The 20258-nt window shown below is 38.3% G+C and overlaps 1 protein-coding gene across 6 annotated transcripts in view; it reads right to left on the bottom strand.

Annotated features, from left to right (window-relative positions):
* Positions 1-20258, bottom strand: part of ehbp1 (EH domain binding protein 1) — a 360301-nt gene that overhangs the window by 111395 nt on the left and 228648 nt on the right. For all 6 annotated transcript variants that reach the window (XM_061911324.1, XM_061911326.1, XM_061911325.1 and 3 more), the window contains one exon: positions 3211-3358. In XM_061911324.1, the coding sequence (XP_061767308.1) occupies positions 3211-3358 (148 nt within the window). The remainder of the gene's footprint in view (positions 1-3210; positions 3359-20258) is intronic.

Here is a 20258-nt window from a genome sequence, read left to right as displayed (position 1 = left end):
ACGATCAACTGATCCATTTTAATAGCTACGACAGTAGCATATAGCAGTTACCATTCCATGACCCACAATGCACTTCTGCCATGACCCTCCCCCGCCAAATTCTTATTGGTTCAAGTGTATGTGACGATTGCTGACATTTTCTTCGTCTCTTCCACGAATGAGATAAATAATATTATTTGATGTTTTACGGTAATGTGTTAATAATTTCACACATAAGTCGCTCCGGAGTATATGTCGCACCCCCGGCCAAAATATGAAAAAAACTGCGACTTAATAGTCCAAAAAATACGGTACTTAATTTAAGAATATTTTTCAACATATTGAGCAAAACTGTCTCTTTTTTTCTACCAAGAAAAGTGCACTTGTTATTAGTGAGGATATACTTTTTTAAAGGTATTTTTGGGTTCATTGAGGTTAGCTAATTTTACTTGTTTTGGAAAGTCTTGACAAGCCGAATTTTCTTGTTCTATTGGCAGATAATTTTGCTTAGTTCTAATAAAATACCCCTCATTTTTGTATTTTTTTTCTTGTTTTTAAACACTGACGTTTTGCAGTGCTCTTCTGCCCTTTTCGGTTAAACATGAGGCTTTGTACTCCCTCGTCCTTCAGCATCCTCACGCGACACTCACTTGTCGCTCATCTTTTTAGCGAACACGCCCCGCACACAAACGACGACAGAAGGGCTCGATCACGGTCATTTTCATAATAACCCCCCAATTTGTGGAAAAATGGAAAGCGGCGGGGAGCGGGCGGACACATTTCATGGAGCCGCTATTAAGAGTGTTTGGCTATTCTGGGTCTTAAATTGGCTTCACAATGTGTTGTGTTGATGAACAATTACTGGCTGATGGAGACCAATGACATTTTGTTTTTCCTAGAAGGATTAGCAGGACCCCTTTAGAGAGGATAATGGAAGTTGTTGTCTTGACTTTTACTTTGTGACACACTTGTGTAGTCAGTACTGCCTTAACTCTTGCAGTGTCGTGCTTACACTTTGAAGAGGCTTATTATACTTTTTGGACCATAGAACGCACTCTGTTCAGGTCTATTTTTATACAAAACGTTATTCCGGGGTCCTTTAGTGACACCCGAGTGCAGGGGTCTCAGACGCAGATTACTCTTCATTTACAATTGAAGTTAAAAAAGTGGCTTTGGAGCAATCAAAGCTACTCACACGGTCAATAAGTGGGGCACTATGTTTGACACATCAACTTAATGTGTATTATATTAATCAATGACAGCATTTTTGTTGTAAATTGTCAGGTGTGTCTGTTAAAATCATGGTTGTTTTTACAAATGATGACAGATGTGAACAAGAGCCTGTATTGTCTTTGTGTGATGATGTAAATGAGGTGTGGTTGTATGAAAGGGCATTTTATCCATCCATCCATCCATCCATTTTCTACCGCTTATTCCCTTTCGGGGTCGCGGGGGGCGCTGGCGCCTATCTCAGCTACAATCGGGCGGAAGGCGGGGTACACCCTGGATAAGTCGCCACCTCATCGCAGGGCCAACACAGATAGACGGACAACATTCACACTCACATTCACACACTAGGGACAATTTAGTGTTGCCAATCAACCTATCCCCATTTTATGACTTTTCTTAATTTGATTACATGATATGGTATGATTTTATTGTCATAATTTTATTGCATGATTTATGTATCCCTTTAATTTAGGTAGCCAGGGACTGCAGATAGAAATCAGCTATTTAGCTATGATCTGGTACAGAACATATCTGTCTTTGAGCTTATTGCAGGGGTCTCAGACACGCGGCCTGTGGGCCAATTGCGGCCCGCAAGACGATATTTTGCGGCCCCCACCTTAATATGAAAGTTTAATGTTAGTGCGGCCCGCAAGTTTTATATGAATGGCGCTTAACAGCGTTGTGTTATTTGGGTCCAAAATGGCTCTTTCAACGTTCTGGGTTGCCTACCCCTGCGTTAGTGGAAAAGCGGAAAATGAGTGAAAGCGACAGAAACGTTGCCATGGAAACAAGGGTTTTTCTTATGTGCCCGGCTGCAGTCACACCGCGACACCTGTCCGTCAGTAATAACAGTCCCCGATAACCTGGACCAATTCAAATAGATTTTTATTTATTTATTATTATTTACTTTACAATACCTCACACATTGTTGCTGACTGGACAAATCAAATTGTTATTGTTATTACTTATGACTGATTTATTTACTTAATTCTCATTTTGTTCATTTATATTTGGATTTAAAAATATATTTGTTAAGAAAAATTTTCTTGCGGCCCAGCCTCACCCAGACTCTGCATCCAGTGGCCCCCAGGTAAATTGAGTTTGAGACCCCTGCCCTAGTGGCTCCCTGGAGCATTTTCAAAGAAGGATTGAAAATGGAATAAGATGGGGGGAAAATAATTTTTTTGTTTCAGTATGTTTTTTGTTTGAGGACAAACATGACACAACCCTTTCCAATTGTTGGAAAGCCCACTGTTTAATACGTCAGTGTGTATGCTTCACTGATGAGAGTATTTGGCAAACATCGTTTTGTCCTACTAATTTGGGCGGCTCTTGAACTCACTATAGTGTGGACTCTGGCGCAACGGTTTGTGTACACATAAAATCTTCCACTCCTTCTTTGCCCCATTTTGTCCACCAAATGTTTTATACTGTGTGTCCCTTCACAAAGGTGTGCTTTGTTGATGTTATTGACTTGTTGGAGAGCTAATAAGGCGTATTTGGTCACTGCGTGACTGCAAGCTAATCAATGCTAACATGCTATTCAGGCGAGCTGTATGTACATATTGCATCATTATGCCTCGTTTGTAGGTATATTTGAGCTTATTTAATTTCCTTTACTTCTGTTCTTTGTGTATTTGCCGTCCCCTCCAAGGTTTCCCATTGTCTCATTGGAAACCAGACTCTTTGTGTGTAATGTTGTATATTCTTAAAGAAACATCAACATTTTGGGCTTGCTTGCTCACCTGTCCTTGCTAGTATCTTTTTTATTAATAGTCCACATGTGCCTCATGTGTGACTGCCATCTACTGGTCACACTTATCATTACAACATGTACAAAATAAAATTGCACAACCAGAATTAATTCTTACATTCGGCGCACGAGGTTATAGGACCCACTGTTGATTTATGAGAAATTGAAAGGATTTCATAGTCGGAAAAATACAGACGTCCATTTGTGACCCAACATATGTTTGAGTGTGTTTGTGTGTGCGTGCTGACCTCCAGCCAGGCTGGTCTTGCAGCCCTTGGCTCTGCCGGCGCCGGACACATCCAGGTTCATGTCGGACATCTTGACTCCGGAGCGGGCCTCGGCAATCAGCTGCCGGGCTCTCTCCCTGAGCTGTCTCCGCCGCTCGGCATCCCGCTCCTCCAAAAAAAAAAATATATATTTACTGTACATCTGATTGGTGGAAATTCCACAAGCACTCATGATTAGAGAGATTTAGGAATGGGTCAAACGATGATGGAGCATTATGAAGCAACAGGAGTGATAATGTGTCCCTGGATGGGTCACTTTAAGACAAAAGGTATATTTTGGCTTTTTTCCACAGCTTTTCTCCCCCACTCCCAGTGTGACTTTGCGGGGTGCATTACGGAGGTTCTGGGCATCCCTGGACTCGGGTGGCCAGCTGCGGGACAGCTGCTGTGTGATTTGACTGTGAAGCATTAACTAGTGTTCATCATGCAGCTCCTATTTCTGTTCGGCTTGAAAAAGAAAACACTTAGAAGTTTTCTATTTTTAAAAATGTAAATCAAAATGAGGTAAATGTTCTTCTTTTCCTGTTTATTTGGATCATTAACCAGAGGTACATGTTTTATGTTCCTTTCTGCACATGTAATCCATGGGGAAAAACTACAACTGTAATTGTATTAATTTAATTTGCAGGTCAAATGCATTGACTTCATCCAATAGATGACATCATTTTGAAATGCCAACACAGTATCAGAGCAGTGTCAGTACAGCTGGTGAGTGTGACACACACTCACTGAAACGTCATTTACCCATTGCTCGAGAACGGAAAACCATGTTTGGGAAACAGTTTTTTGTTTTATAAACTGTGTATGGTTGATTGTTTTTAATATTTGTGTTTTTTATTGTCTGTTTCAGCTTCAGTTGCAGCAGACAGTCACTTTACATTTTTTTATTTTTATTTTTTTTACAATAAGAAATAAGGTATTCTATTGCAGTGGTTCTCAAATGGGAGTACGCGTACCCCTGGGGGTACTTGAAGGCATGCCAAGGGGTACGTGAGATTTTTTTTTTTTAAACATTCTAAAAATAGCAACAATTCAAAAATCCTTTATAAAATATATTTATTGAATAATACTTCAACAAAATATGAATGTAAGTTCATAAACTGTGAAAAGAAATGCAACAATTCAATATTCAGGGTTGACAACTAGATTTTTTGTGGACATGTTGCATAAATATTGATGTTAAAGATTTCTTTTTTCGTGAAGAAATGTTTCGAATTAAGTTCATGAATCCAGATGGATCTCTATTACAATCCCCAAAGAGGGCACTTTAAGTTGATGATTGCTTCCTATGTGTAGAAATATTTATTTATAATTGAATCTCTTGTTTATTTTCAACAAGTTTTTAGTTATTTTTATATATCTTTTTCCAAATAGTTCAAGAAAGACCACTACAAATGAGCAATAACAAATATCAAAAACCGACATCCATCTCTAAAGGATATCACCACATGGGCTCAGGAACACTTCAGAAAACCACTGTCACTAAATACAGTTGGTCGCTACATCTGTAAGTGCAAGTTAAAGCTCTACTATGCAAAGCGAAAGCCATTTATCAACAACATCCAGAAACGCCGCCGGCTTCTCTAGGCCCGAGATCATCTAAGATGGACCGATGCAAAGTGGAAAAGTGTTCTGTTGTCTGATGAGTTCACATTTCAAATTGTTTTTGGAAAAATTCGACATTGTGTCATCCGGACCAAAGGGGAAGCGAACCATCCAGACTGTTATCGACGCAAAGTTCAAAAGCCAGCATCTGTGATGGTATGAGGGTTCATTAGTGCCCAAGCCATGGGTAACTTACACATCTGTGAAGGCACCATTAATGCTGAAAGGTACATACAGGTTTTGGAACAACATAAACTGCCATCTAAGCGCCGTCTTTTTCAGGGGCGTCCCTGCTTATTTCAGCAAGACAATGTCAAGCCACATTTAGCACGTGTTACAACAACGTGGCTTTGTAAAAAAAGAGAGCAGGTACTTTCCTGGCCCGCCTGCAATTCAGACCTGTCTCCCATCGAAAATGTGTAGCACATTATGAAACGTAAAATACCAAAACGGAGACCCCGGATTGTTGAACAACTTAAGCTGTACATCAAGCAAGAATGGGAACGAATTCCACTTTCAAAGCTTAAACAATTAGTTTCCTCAGTTCCCAAACGTTTATTGAATGTTGTTAAAAGAAAAGGTGATGTAACACAGTGGTGAACATGCCCTTTCCCAACTACTTAGGCATGTGTTGCAGCCATGAAATTCTAAGTTAATTATTATTTGCAAACAAATAAATAAATAAATAAAGTTTATGAGTTTAAACATTAAATATCTTGTCTTTGTAGTGGATTTAATTGAATATGGGTTGAAAAGGATTTGCAAATCATTGTATTCCGTTTATATTTACATCCAACACAATTTCCCAACTCATATGGAAACGGGGTTTGTGGAATGTTTATATTTTATCACTGCTCAATCGTTTGTACATTTGTTTTTGTAATCATTCTACTAATTCAGCGTTAATTTTTGAGTGGGCCCCTCTGTAGTGGAAAAGTGGGGCCCCGAAGTCAAAAATTTTAAGAAACCCCTGCTGTGAAAAACTGCGGGTGATTATTTTGAGACATCTCTTCACAGTTGCGGTGAACGTACCTGAACATTTAAGAACACCCAGGCCACAAAACCTTCATTACCTAACAGCATCACCAAAATGGACGCACACAAGCACATCCAGGCATTACACGCCAGGTATTGAGCCACCGTCATCACAGTAATGGCAGAAATGACATTTTCTGTCCGATCCAATCTGATCTTCCCGATAGCGCACCGGCGCGCGCGCGCGCACGCACGCACGCACACACACACGCACACGCACACGCACACGCACACACACACACATATTGTTGTGCGAGCAACCAGGTGCTAAATAATAACCATCCCAACAAGTCATCATGTTATTGAGGTGGGAGTGACGTTCAGGTAAGAACCCTGCGAGTGTTAAAGAGCACACAAATATGTCCCTCAAGAGTTGACCGGAAGCGTAAGCGCACAATAGGCGTGCCGCGAAGATACGACCTCCAGGGACCGTGAAGAAGTTATTTTTTGTAACTCTTCTCCCTCCCTGTGGTTTCCTGTTAATCAGGCTTCTCCATATTGTGGCGGGGCTTTTAGGCCTGGCCCCATTCAGGCAGCCGTTTGTCCATTAACAAAACAAGCAGCGCCCGCTAATGAGCTACATCTCCCCATTTCCATGTCAATTGTTTGTTTGTAGCCATTGTTAGCCTGGGACAATGGGCTTGTGTTGTAAATGACGGCAACTTTAATGCACTCTCAGTGTGAGAGTGTGTGTGTGTTCTTGTATTTCTACCCTTCTTGAGACATTAACAGGGAAAAGTATTTCCATATGAGGACTGGTGAACAAGTTGTGACCGAAATCATGGTCCCAATACGGAAAAAGACATTGCATCTAGTATAGAGCCAAATACTACAGTCCGTGAACATTGCTCCAAAGTCAGGATTTTTTGTTGATTTAATGTGCATACAAAAGTAGACATTGACAGGTGCAAAGGCAGAAATATGTGACAAAAAAGAAACAGCAACTAAAGAAGGACTTCCCTATTCATCCCTGAAAAAACCCGCCAGGTGAACAGCTGATTTTATGACTTCCGGTGCTGACGTAAGACAACCCGCGTCCCATAAGTGACTATAGGATGAATAAATACACTACGGTACTAAGACTATAGCGGTCATTAACAGTTAGCTTCTACAGCTGGGTTGCCCAAAGTGCAGCAGATGGGCCATCTGTGGTCTGTGACTCGTTTGTCATCGGCTTAAAGCACATTAAAAAAATAATAAAAAATAGAGATCTCATTTTGTGGTGAAATCTATCAAAATGAGGGTGGTACAAAAAAGGAGGGATTTTTCAAATTGACTGTGTGTCGGTCTAAAAAGTGCTCTCCTCTGGTCAACATATGAAATAACAAGTGCGTGTAAAAATTTGAAGTGCTCCCCCTCTGGCCAACATATGTGATAACAAAGGGTGTGTAAAAAATTAAAATGCGCCCCCTTTGGTCTGAATTTATTAAAAAAAATACAAAAATATGTATATGGAGACATACTGTAATAACATCAAGTAAATGAAAAAAACAAAAAATAACAAAGCAGTCTTTTTCTCACAATGTGTCAACATTTTTCTTATAGAGTTGGGAACAATTTCTCATATTCTTACTGTTTCTGTAATATTAAGATATTTTCTCGTAAAGTTATTACTCTTTCATATAAAATTATTACTTTATAAAGCAAAATGGTGACATTTGTCATATAACATTCTGTCTTTTATCACAATATTGCAATTTTTTTGTTCCTGTAAGATAGTAAAATGTTTTGAGTAAAATCATGACTTTTGTCATAATTTTGCCAAGTAAAAATTCTGAGTATTATTATATCATAATATTGCCAAAATGTTTAAGTTTTCTTATAAATTTGTGAATTTTGTTGAGAATATTACAACTCTTTTCATAAAATTGCCAAGTTTAAGCTTTGATTGTAAAATTGCAACTGTTATTGAGTAAAATTCCAACTTTTATCATAATATTGCACTTGTAAAATTCTGACTTGCGTTGAGTAAAATGATGACTTTTATTATAACACTGCCAGAATTTTAATTAAAAGTTTTACTTGTGTAATGGTGACCTTTTTCTTGTGAAATTCCAACTCATTTTTCACAACAAGCTTTTTTATATATGCATGGTACGTATATATTATTAACGTTGTAAGTACAAATATTTATATATCTAGAAAGGGTGGTCCAAAAGAGGTAAGCATTTTTCGGAGGTCTCAAGAAGGTAGCAAATTCAAGAATGTGTGTGTGTGTGTGTGTGTGTGTGTGTGTGTGTGTGTGTGTGTGTGTGTGTGTGAGTGTGTGTGTGTGTGTGCCCAAGGGGATGCCCAAAGGGAGATGGGAACACACCTTTAAGAGATAATGATAGAGACACCCAGGGAAATAGAGAGATGATTAAGAAACAGAAGCCAAAAGATTAACACTGAAGCAAAGTGATTGTTTTCGAAACAATAGAACACACTTATCTGATGAACACCATGCTTAATTATCAATATAAAATATACACATTCAAGTAAAGTTAATATTAAGTTCTACACAGGTGTGTAAAACAGCCTGTTTCAGATTAACTTGAATATAATTTATACAGACATGGCCAAGAAAGAATACAAATGTGTCTATTTTGGCTCTTGAAATATGAGGAATACAGGAGTGAGGAGTGTAGCTGGTCGTGATGACAAGACATTGTCTGTTTTTTTAAATGACACAGTACTAATATAGAGATAACGTCCGCAGGAACCTATTATGCAGCTCTTTTTTTTTTTTGACAGTTATTGAAATATCTTGTGTGACATCATGCACAAAAGTGCACTTTATTTGTTTTTAACTATTGTAGTGGTGTTCTGTACAAAAAGTACACTTTAATTTAGTGTTGTTTTTATATGTCATCTTAGTGACATCATGCCCAAAAGTGCACTAATAGCTTGTTTTAAAAAGTCTCTGAAAATCTTGCACCTTGTCACGACGGGGGGCTCGCAGTTTGCTGCGGGGTCGTTCTCCCAAGAAGGCAGACGGACTACTTGGGACATAGCGTGTAGGTAAAAATATGATTTAATCTTGACAAAAAAAAAGGTACAAACAAAAGGCGCGCACAAGGCGGAGGCAAAAACAACTTGGGACATGAAACATGAATTAAACAACGCAAAAAACTGTGGTTTGAATAACAAAAGAACTTACTTGACATTGCATAAAACAAGCAAGACTTACTGTGGCAAGAACAGAGCATAAAACGAACACAATGACGGCAGGGCGACTGACTGGCAAAGACGAGCTTAAATTCTGCCTCTTATTAGTGCTCGGGAAGCAGGTTAGCGGGCGAGCACTAATCAGAGACAGGTGGACACAATGAGTAACCAAGGAAACCAGACAAGGGAGTGAAAAAAAACAGGAACTTAAAGAGTCAAAAGGTCAACAGAACATAGCCAAACAAGACATGATCAAAAAGAGATGACACACTTCCTGTTTTGGAAATGACATAAATGTCTATGCCACTGCTTAATAACTGTTTAATAAATACAGTTTTGGTAAATTGACTTAGTTGTGATTTCCCTCTCTGCATGAAAGTTTAAAATTAGCATATATTAATAAAGTATGTACAAGAATGTTTTAATGTAGACACATAGAATCATCATACTGCTGTGATTATATGTATCAAGTGTTCATTCAAGGATAAGGCAAAATATGGAGATATATATCGTGTATCGTGACATGGCCTAAAAATATCGAGATATTAATAAAAGGCCATATCGCTCAGCCCTAATTGTCACACACGTCATAATATTGTTTGTCATGTCTTGACTTCCACTAAAGACGCAGAAAAGCTGAAGTAAGCAGATGCCTAAACTAATTTAGAGACAAAAGCCGAGCGAGAGTCGTACAACTGGACTGCGACATGAGCTCATGAATAAACATGGATCCTCTTTCTTAGTCTATTTCCCGTTTTTTGCATTCCCTGCATAAAAAAAAAATATGTACGAGTCTGTTGTAATTATCTCGTGTTTTACTGTTTTTCATGGCGGTTGTCAGCCTGCTTTTACAAATGCAATATGATAAACAGTAATGTCACTGGCGGGCCTTCTGGCAAGGGACTGATTGCAGATAGGGACACGATCACCAGTGTAAGTGCGGCTGTATAGCAATAAGCACACAGCTTTGTGCCCCAAACACCTTGAAAAACATCCCACTATATTTTTTTTGGTCGGGGAAATTGACTGTGTCTGTCCAGAGGCTAGGATTAAAGCTATAGAAAATGCATGTGCCTAGCACCGAGCTCAGTCAGCTATAAAGCCGCTGATTAGAAAATATGAGAATGTGTATTGGTACGGAGGAGAGGTGCGCCGTGTTGTAAAGGACGACATGTTATCTGGGATAAAAAAACGTCTCCGGATGCGAGTACACCGGGCAAACTTTGTACTTTCTAACGGGAAACCACTCATTTGAGGAAAGGAGGCTGAGACAATGTTGGGATAGGGTTGCACGGTATTAGTATAGGACCGCGATACTAATGAATTATATTCGGTTATATACCGCCTCTAAAAAGTACCGGTGTCCCACCCATCGTCACGCCGTTTCATGCAGATGGGCATGTTCGGCAGTGCACACACACAGAGTACTTACAAGCAGACACAAAGTGTAGACAGAAAAGGGAGAATGGACACATTTCTTTTTTTAAATTGATTTAGAAATGTTACAATAAAGATTCGGACAGGACGGATTTAAAAAAAATTATATATATATATATACATATATATATATATATATATATGTGTGTATATATATATATATATATATATACGTTTGAAAAATATTTTTTTAATTTTTTGTTTCGATAAATAATATATAATAAGAATAAAATATGTATTTATATATATTTTAAAAATAATCTTTTTATTCGATTAATAATAGTTATAAATAAGAATCGTGATTCATTTGAAACACAATTTTTTTGACACCTCTACTTGACAGGACAGATAAAATAAAATAAAAAAATATATATACTGCATTTAAAAAATATATCTTATTTTTTTGATTCGATTAATAATAGTTATAGATAAGAATCGTGATTCATTTGAGACCCTTTTTTGACACCTCTACTGGACAGGACAGATAAAAAAAAAGATATATATATATATATATATATGAATGCGATTTTTTTTTTTTTTTCGATTAATAATAGTTATAAATAAGAATCATGATTCATTTGAGACCCTTTTTTTGACACCTCTACTGGACAGGACAGATAAAATAAAAATGAAAATTAAAAAAAAAAAAAAAAAATATATATATATATATATATATATATATATATATATATATATATATATACTGTATTTAAAAAATATATTTTTAATTTTTTTGATTCGATTAATAATAGTTATAAATAAGAATCATGATTAATTTGAAAATCCATTTTTTTTTTTTTACACCTCTAGTGGACAGGACGGATAAAAAAAAAAGAAATATATAAATTATTTTTATTTTTTTACCCTTTTGATTGAATGAATCGTTATTCATTCGAAAATCAGTTCTTTGACTCCCCTATTAGAGACTCGATGCTGGTGAAGGTAAACGTCTGGCAAAAATGGGAAAATAAAGTAATTTTGTCCACTGGAACACAACCGAGGAGGAGAAAAACCTCCAACACAAAGCAAACCAGCCTCCCAGCTACGTGATCAAGGCCGTGGAAACAAGTGGGAAAAAAGATGAGAGAATCTGCCAGTCAGCGGGAGGCACCGCCACAAGAATGGAAACACGGGTAGAGAAGAGACATTCTCTTTCGGAAAAGGCACCAGCGAGAACAACCATGAACTGTGTCCGCCATTGACCGCTGGGCACCTCCAGGGGAAGAGGGGCTGAACGCTTGAGTGGGAGACTGAGACACAGGGCACCTCGGTGGGCTTGGCGTCTCGGTGAAGGCCCCCCTTTCTGCTCTGGAGGTTCTTTTTTTTTTTGAGGCAGGCTGGTTGCTCTTTTCTGTGCGAGGGAGGGAAGGCACGCACCGCTGGTCATGTACAGAGACCTGGCGAGGGCACACGGCGATGCCACACACACAAAATCACTATCTCAAAAGGGGTTTGCCAACCTCCCAGATAGCCAGCCAGTCTGGCAGCCAGTCATGCAGGTCCGGACATTTGTCATGACAGGCTAATTCACAGTCAAGAGGTGCTTTAGGTCTCTATCTTGCCCGGCCACACGCACTGAAGAGCACGGGAACACACACGCACACACTTACACAATCATTTTCCCATACTGTTTCCAACAACCGAGCATGATGGAGGTGCACAAACACTTGGCTTATTTGGGTGTTGGACCATCACTCACAGCTATTGCGCCGCAACATAAACAAGAAAGTTAGTTTTCGCAGCCCCGCAGTGCTGTGCCACAAAGATGAAGGAAATGGATTATCCAGAAGCTCTTCATAAAAGTCCAATCACGTTGAACGATTCTCCAATGCATCAAGATTAGAACCTGGGCGATTCATGAAACGATGGACAAATGTCCAAACATTGATTCTTTATGTATGTTCAAGTAATACAGGTGGCACTAAAATGTGGCATTCATGCTAAGGTTTGATTTGATTTATCTTATTTCAAATATGCAAAAAACAAGAGCAAGCCTGATCTTATACAGTGCTATAGCCTTAACAGCCATTATAACAAATCTGCTGCAAACAAATAAGTCTGTCACAAGTTGTTTTTCAATTGCACTTGTCTGAAATAGTCCAAATGATGAAAAAGAGAGGACCTAAGATGGAACCTTGAGGAACACCACACTGTAAGTTGACTACTGACTGCATCTGTAGTAAAGTTGCACCTGCACCTTATTGACTTAAATCACATGACGAAAACTAGCTGCCACAAAGGAGGGGACTTGAAGTGGTGCCTTGAGGAATGCCTCAGTTCTGCAAATCACAGTGTTCTATAGTTGTACAGCATACCGGTACTAGTATAGTATCGCGGTACTAATAAATCAAAAACTGTACTATAATGTGTTTGAAAAGCATGGGTTCCCCATTTTTCTTCTTTCTTTGCTTTTTTTTTTCTAGCAGAGGAGCATGTTCGGCAGCACACAATCACAGAGTACTTACAAGCAGACACAATGTGTAGACAGAAAAGAGAGAACAAACGCATTTTGGCCTAAAAACTAACGATAAAGGTGAAGCGATAACACTGAAACACCCTCAGGATGAATGGAGAATAAAAACAAACAAACAAAAAAACAGTCCATTGCTCATGTTGTTTAGTTTTTTGATTTTTTTTATACTGCAAAAAGTCTGTTCAAAAACAAGAAAAAATAATACAAAAATTGGGGGTATTTTATTTGAACTATTGTATCCTCCTACGGTGTGTAGTGGAGCAGGTTTAGCTATTCCTCGTCCTGCAGGGATGATACTTGTAAGAAACGTACTTTATTTGTCTCCATGGAGGCAAGGATTAGTGATCTAGAAGTAGATAAAACACTGAGCCATCCAGATGGATGTTAGCTGCTAGCTAGCTTGCCATGTCATAAAGCACTTCATCCTGAGGGTGTTTCAGTGTTATAGCTTCACCTTTATCGTTAGTTTTTAGGCCAAAATGCGTTTGTTCTCTCTTTTCTGTCCACACACTGTGTCTGCTTGTAAGTATTCTGTGATTGTGTGCTGCCGAACATGCTCCTCTGCTAGGAAAAAAAAAGCAAAGAAAGAAGAAAAATGGGGAACCGATGCTTTTCAAACACATTATAGTACAGTTTTTGATTTATTAGTACCGCGATACTGTACTAGTACCGGTATGCTGTACAACCATAGAACACTGTGATTTGCAGAACTGATGCGTTCCTCAAGGCACCACTTCAAGTCCCCTCCTTTGTGGCAGTTAGTCTTTTTCATGTGATTTAAATCAATAAGGTGCAGCTATAACTTCACTTCAGATGCAGTCAGCAGTCAACTTACAGTGTGGTGTTCCTCAAGGTTCCATCTTAGGTCCTCTCTTTTTCATCATTTGGACTATTTCAGACAAGTGCAATTGAAAAATAACTTGTGACGGACTCATTTGTTTGCAGCAGATTTTTTTTAAAAAATAACGAAAGAGATGATCTTTTACAGAAGGTCCCTAAAAACAGCAAAGTGCTCCTCTGAGGCTGACAATTTGAAGAGACCAAAAATCAAATGTCTACTGTAGAAGACACTGGTTCCAACAAACGTGGCCCACAAAACAATTGAGTTGAGTATTTCTAACCTACACCTTGAAATGTGCTATAAACATAAATCCAAGTTATTAGAAGTAATGTTTACTATGTCAGGCAAGTGTGTCCAAACTTTTTCCAACGATGTCCGCATACTTAAAAAATAAAGAATTACTGCAATCTTTTTTGTTTTACTATATCGAGTGCGCAATATGTTGTATTTATGACTATTTTTTTGTTTTACTTCTGCTCCTGTGTGTAAAAGCCTGCACTGCAACAATGCATTTTCCCCATTGTGGGATTTATAAAAATCGATCCTATCCCACTCCAAAAACATTTTGACTTTATTTTTTTCAACTTGATTTTCAACATGAGATGACGTCGCCCATTAAAAGCTTGGTTTTACCATATTTTCCGGACTAAAAGGCACACTTAAAATCCTTTCCCTCCCCCCTCAAAACTCGACAGTGCGCCTTATAACTCGGTGCGCTTAATGTGAGGAATGAGTTTGGTTTAGTTTGTCCACCTCGAAGCTATTTTATTTGGTACATGGTATAATGATAATTTTGACCAGCAGATGGCAGTCAAACATAAGAGATAAGTGTAGCCTGCACTATGATGGGTCTCAAGTAAACAACACAAACATTTTAAATATTCCATTGAAAATACAGAACATTACACACGGCGCTCAAAATCTATCAAAATGTTTTTGTACGACTTCGGTAAGCTATGAAGCCGCACAGCTTTAAGGATTGTTGGCGCATTAAACATACGAGTATTATTATGGTGTGTATATATGGTAAGACATATTATCTGGCGTTTTGTTTCGCAATATTATGCAAAAGCAACTTTTCTTACCTTCTGGTACCTGCTTATCTGTATTTGGGATCTGTATAAAGCCTGAAAAATTGCGCACTTCCGCACCGTAGTGATAAACTTCTTCTTTTTCTACAATTTCTTGTTATGGGACATTCATCCTCTGCTGTTGCCATTTCTAATATAAAGTAGTGTAAAGTTCTTACTTATATCGGTCAGTAAACTCCCCATGAAAGTGCTAAAACATACCGGTGTAGTGAGTTTTAATTATTCACCCAAGGAACTTTAGTTATTACAGTTCCGGTCGGACGTTTTTTACGGGACACATTTCCGGTGTGGCGGTTTCCGGATGAGGTTTCTGCTCCGTTATTGATTAAAGTAAAGTCTGACTGTCATTAAAACAGTTAGCTCCATCTTTTGACACTTCTTCCACTCTCGTCCTTGCACGCTACACCGCTACGACAAAAAAGATGACGGGGAGTGAGCCACGTAAATAAGACCGCCCACAAATCCGGAAGTGACTATCAGAAAGGGGCTTGAAGATGATCTGTAAAACATAATCTCTGCAACATTTTGACCAAAAAAACACCATTACATGTTATGTAACCACAAGGAAGTCCTTCTAACTTAGAAAAAAATTATAATAATATGACTCCTTTACTGCGTCCTATAATCCGATGCGGTTTATATATGAAAAAAAGATAGAAAATAGTCTATTCATCGGTACTGCGCCTTATAATCCTGTGTGCCCTATGGTCCGAAAAATATGGTACACAAACGCTTCAGAATAACTCCTTTAAAAAATAGTTTTAAAGAACAAAATTCTATTCTTCTTTTTTGAAAATACCTGTATTGGTGTGGACATTGCCTCAAACCAACAAAGTGGTGTTCTCTCAGGCAACGTTATCCTCGTCTGCATCGCCACTAATGTCACACCGTTGTCATATTTACAAACCTTAAATGTACAGAAATAAACTACTTTCTTCAATTGCTCACTCAATCTTTTTTTTTTTTTTTCTTTCGCGAAAAGAGCGGCGGGGGAGGAAAGAGGGGGGCGCGCGGAGGGACAGAAAGGGAGCTTATCGGCTGCCTCCAGACGGAGTGCGCGGATCAATGGGCGCGTAAGGCCCACAGCGATCAATGCATTTGATAAAGAATTAAAGAAGAGCCACTGTACATGGCTATCAAAGAGCCAGGACACGGCCTAATTATGAGTGTGACGGGTGCGCGCCCATGATAGGGTGTGTCTGTGTGTGTCTGTGTGTGTCTGTGTGTGTTTATTTGTACACAAATATCATATGCAATGACAGCCTGTACTTGTACACAAATATTATATACAATGACAACCTATACTTGTACACAAATATCATATACAATGACAACCTGTACTTGTAATATCGTTATTGTTGACAACCTGTACTTGTACACAAATTTTATATACAATGATAACCTGTACTTGTCTACAAATATCATATACATTGTCAACCTGTACTTGCACACAAATATCATTTACAATGACAATCTGTACTTGTACACAAATAAAATTTACAATGACAATCTGTACTTGTACACAAATATTTACCTTGACAACCTGTACTTGCACACAAATATCATATATATTGACAACCTTTACTTCGATTACGCTTGCACCTCCTGGTACCCCAGCACCTCCAAAACCCTCAAATCCAGAACAAGCTAGTCCGGTTACTTTTAGACCTCCACCCCAGATCACACCTCACTCCAACCCATTTCTCCAAAGTGGGCCGGCTCAGGGTGGAGGACAGAGTAAAACAACTTGCACTGAGCCTGGTCTATAAAATCCGCTACACCTCCCTGATACCGAAGTACATGTCAAACTACTTCCTTAACGTAAATGACCGCCATAACCACAACACCAGGGGGAGCTCCACAAACCACGTTAAACCCAGATTCCGATCTAACAAAGGTCTTAACTCATTCTCTTTCTATGCCACATCAATGTGGAATGCACTCCCAACAAGTGTAAAAGTAAGTGCATATCTATATTCCTTCAAAACCGCTGTAAAACAACACCTCCAGGCAACTTCAACCCTTTACTAATACCCTCCTCCATTCACATCCCATCTCCCCGGATTGTAAAGAACCTAATGTAAATAAATGTATTTCTAATGTATATACTTGTTCTTATGCTACCTGAACTCACCATGTTCTCTGCTCGCTGTACATATCCTACTAAGTCAGACCTCCACTGTTACAATGTCCATTTCTCTGATGATGCAATTGTTGATGACTGAAGTACTGATATCAACCAAAGCTCCTCATCCCACCCCCCGGATTGTAAATAATGTAAGTAATTCAATGTATATACTTTGATAATTAACCTGTGTGATGACTGTATTATAATGATAGTATATATTTGTACCATGAATTGATTAACGTGGACCCCGACTTAAACAAGTTGAAAAACTTATTCGGGTGTTACCATTTAGTGGTCGATTGTACGGAATATGTACTGAACTGTGCAATCTACTAATAAAAGTTTCAATCAATCAATACACAAATATCATATATATTGACAACCTCTACTTGTACACAAATGTACTTGAACACATATGAAAAATTAATAAGCAATAAAGAAATCTCTTCATACACCACATTTCACGACAGATTCAAACCGTTTCAACATCCACATCCTCACCATTCAAACATTTGAGTTCCACTTATGCGTGTCGACGGCTTGCGCAAAGACGACATTCCTACCGGAGTTGCATACTCTGGTATTATTTTTATTATTGTCTATGCACATTCAGACAACAAAAGTGCATCGACACACAACTAGAGTTGTACGGTATACCGGTATTAATATAGTACCACGATACTAATGAATCATATTCGGTACTACACCGCCTCTGAAAAGTACCGGTACACCCCCACTCCTGTGCCCTCCTCATCGACTCATTGCTAGTTTACGAGCAGAGGAGCATGTTCGTCAGCGCACAATCGCATAGTACTTACAAACAGAAAATGTGTCGACAGGAAAGCGAGAACGGACGCATTTTGGCTTAAAAACTAACGATAAAGTTGAAGCTACAACACTGAAACGCCCTCAGGAAGAGATGCTTTAAGACATGGCTAGCTAGCTAGCGGCTAAAGCCCAGTGTTTTAGCTACTTCTAAATCACAAATCCTTGTCTCCATGGCGACAAATAAGGTATGTTTCTTACAAGTATCATCCCTGCAGGACGAGGAATAGCTAACAATGCTTCACTACACACCATAGTTTACAGGCATCAAAATGTAAACAAACGCCATTGGTGGATCTACACCTAACATCCACTGTAATGATACAGGAGCGTATCTAGTCAATACTACTATGATTACGTCAATATTTTTTGCCATCACAACATCCTCTTTGTTTATTTATATTATGTTTATAAATTCAGGAAATATGTCCCTGGACACATGAGGACTCTTTTGTTTGATCAGCCGTTTTACTGCCCTGTTACAGACACTGTTTGGAAACAATTAAGGTACAAAATCTATGTAAATAACTAATTTCAAAACGTATATACCTGCGGTTTATAGTCCGGTGCGGCTATTATAAGGAAAAAATATTGTTTTCTTGTGAAATGTACTGGGTGCGGCGGAAAATATGGTATACACATTATTATTATAGTAACACAAGCATGCCTTTTATTGTCTATCTCAACAAGCTGATGGAACTGTGAATTTCATTTATGATTAATAATCTATCAACCATGCCAAGCATGTTTTGCGACCATGTGCTTTGACATATATATATATATATATATATATATATATATATATATATATATATATATATATATATATATATATATATATATATATATATATATATATATATATTAATATATATGTGTGTGTATTAGGGTTGTAGGATATACCGATATTGGTATAGTACCACGATACTAATGAATCACATTCGGTACTATACCACCTTTAAAAAGTACTATGATAACATCAATATTTTTTTTAGCATCACAAAATCTTTTTTCATTTTTTTTAAATTCATGTTTATAAACTCAGGAAATATGTCCCTGGACACGTGAGGACTTTGAATATCAATCAACCAATCATCCATCCATTTTTCTACCGTTTATTCCCTTTTGGGGTTGCAGGGGGCGCTGGCGCCTATCTCAGCTACAATCGGGCGGAAGGCCAATCAATCAACGTTTATTTATATAGCCCTAAATCACGAGTGTCTCATCCTCGGCTCAGACCATATGTATGATCCTGTTACGACTTGGTATCGGATTGATACGCAAATTTGCGGATTCATCCAAAACGAATGTAAAGCATCCGAACAACAGAAGAATAAGTGATTATAACATTTTAACAGAAGTGTAGATAGAACATGTTAAAAGAGAAAGTAAGCAGCTATTAATAGTAAATAAACAAGTAGATTAATAATACATTTTCTACCACTTGTCCTTAATAATTAAAAAAAGAAAATAGAATGGAAAATGACACAATATGTTATTGCATATGTCAGCAGACTAAATTAGGAGTCTTTGTTTGCTTGCTTACTACTAAAAGACAAGTTGTCTTGTATGTTCACTACTTTATTTAAGGACATACTTGCAATAAGAAACATTATTTTAAAGTACAGTAAGATTTTTTGTTAGAAAAAAAGTCAATAATGCCATTTTTTGTGGTCCCGTTTATTCAGAAAAGTGTCACGACGAGGACTTTGGTGCGGTTTGTTTTCCCGTGGTGCAAAGCGACTGGATCGGACACAAAGTGAAGGTAACGACATCTTTTAATATTAACTCGAAAGTACTCCAAAAACAAAGGGTATAAACAAAAGACGCTCACAGCAGAGGTACAAAACTTGGCTCTGAAAACAAAAACTAGCACAAAGGCAGAACTATGAACAATAAAACGAAAACACTTACTGTGACAAGAAACGAGCATGAAAAAGCACTGCACTGGATCATCAGCATGAATAACAAGGGTTTGTTGAGGGTGATGTCGCCAGGTTTACTACCTGGCAACTACAGGCTTAAATAGTGCTGTGGTGATTAACAGGTGCATGAGTCCAAAGGAATCAGGTGCGTTACATGAGGACAGGTGAAAACTAATAGGTTGTTATGGAAACAAAGCAGGGAGTGAAAAAAACAGGAACTGACATAGTGCAAAAACCAAACAGAACATAGCCAAACCAAACATGATCACCAAGACATGACAAAAAGTATCGAACATTTTTTCTAAAATATTGGTATCGGGACAACACTCCACACAACATGTTTTAAAGAGACAGGTGAGCTGTGCCCCTTTAGCTTCTGTTTAAAATTGGTGTTGTGTGTCAGCATGTATGTGTGTGTGCTGGACAAAGAGCACTTGTGCAGCAGGACTGGAAGAACAGGATGCATAGAGAGAGAGAGAGAGAGAGACAGAGACAGAGACAG

The sequence above is a fragment of the Nerophis ophidion genome, linkage group LG09, assembly GCF_033978795.1.
Source record: "Nerophis ophidion isolate RoL-2023_Sa linkage group LG09, RoL_Noph_v1.0, whole genome shotgun sequence".
Taxonomy (NCBI): Eukaryota; Metazoa; Chordata; class Actinopteri; order Syngnathiformes; family Syngnathidae; genus Nerophis; species Nerophis ophidion.
Note: the sequence above shows the minus strand (reverse complement) of the source record. Positions and strands in the feature narration are given on the sequence as shown.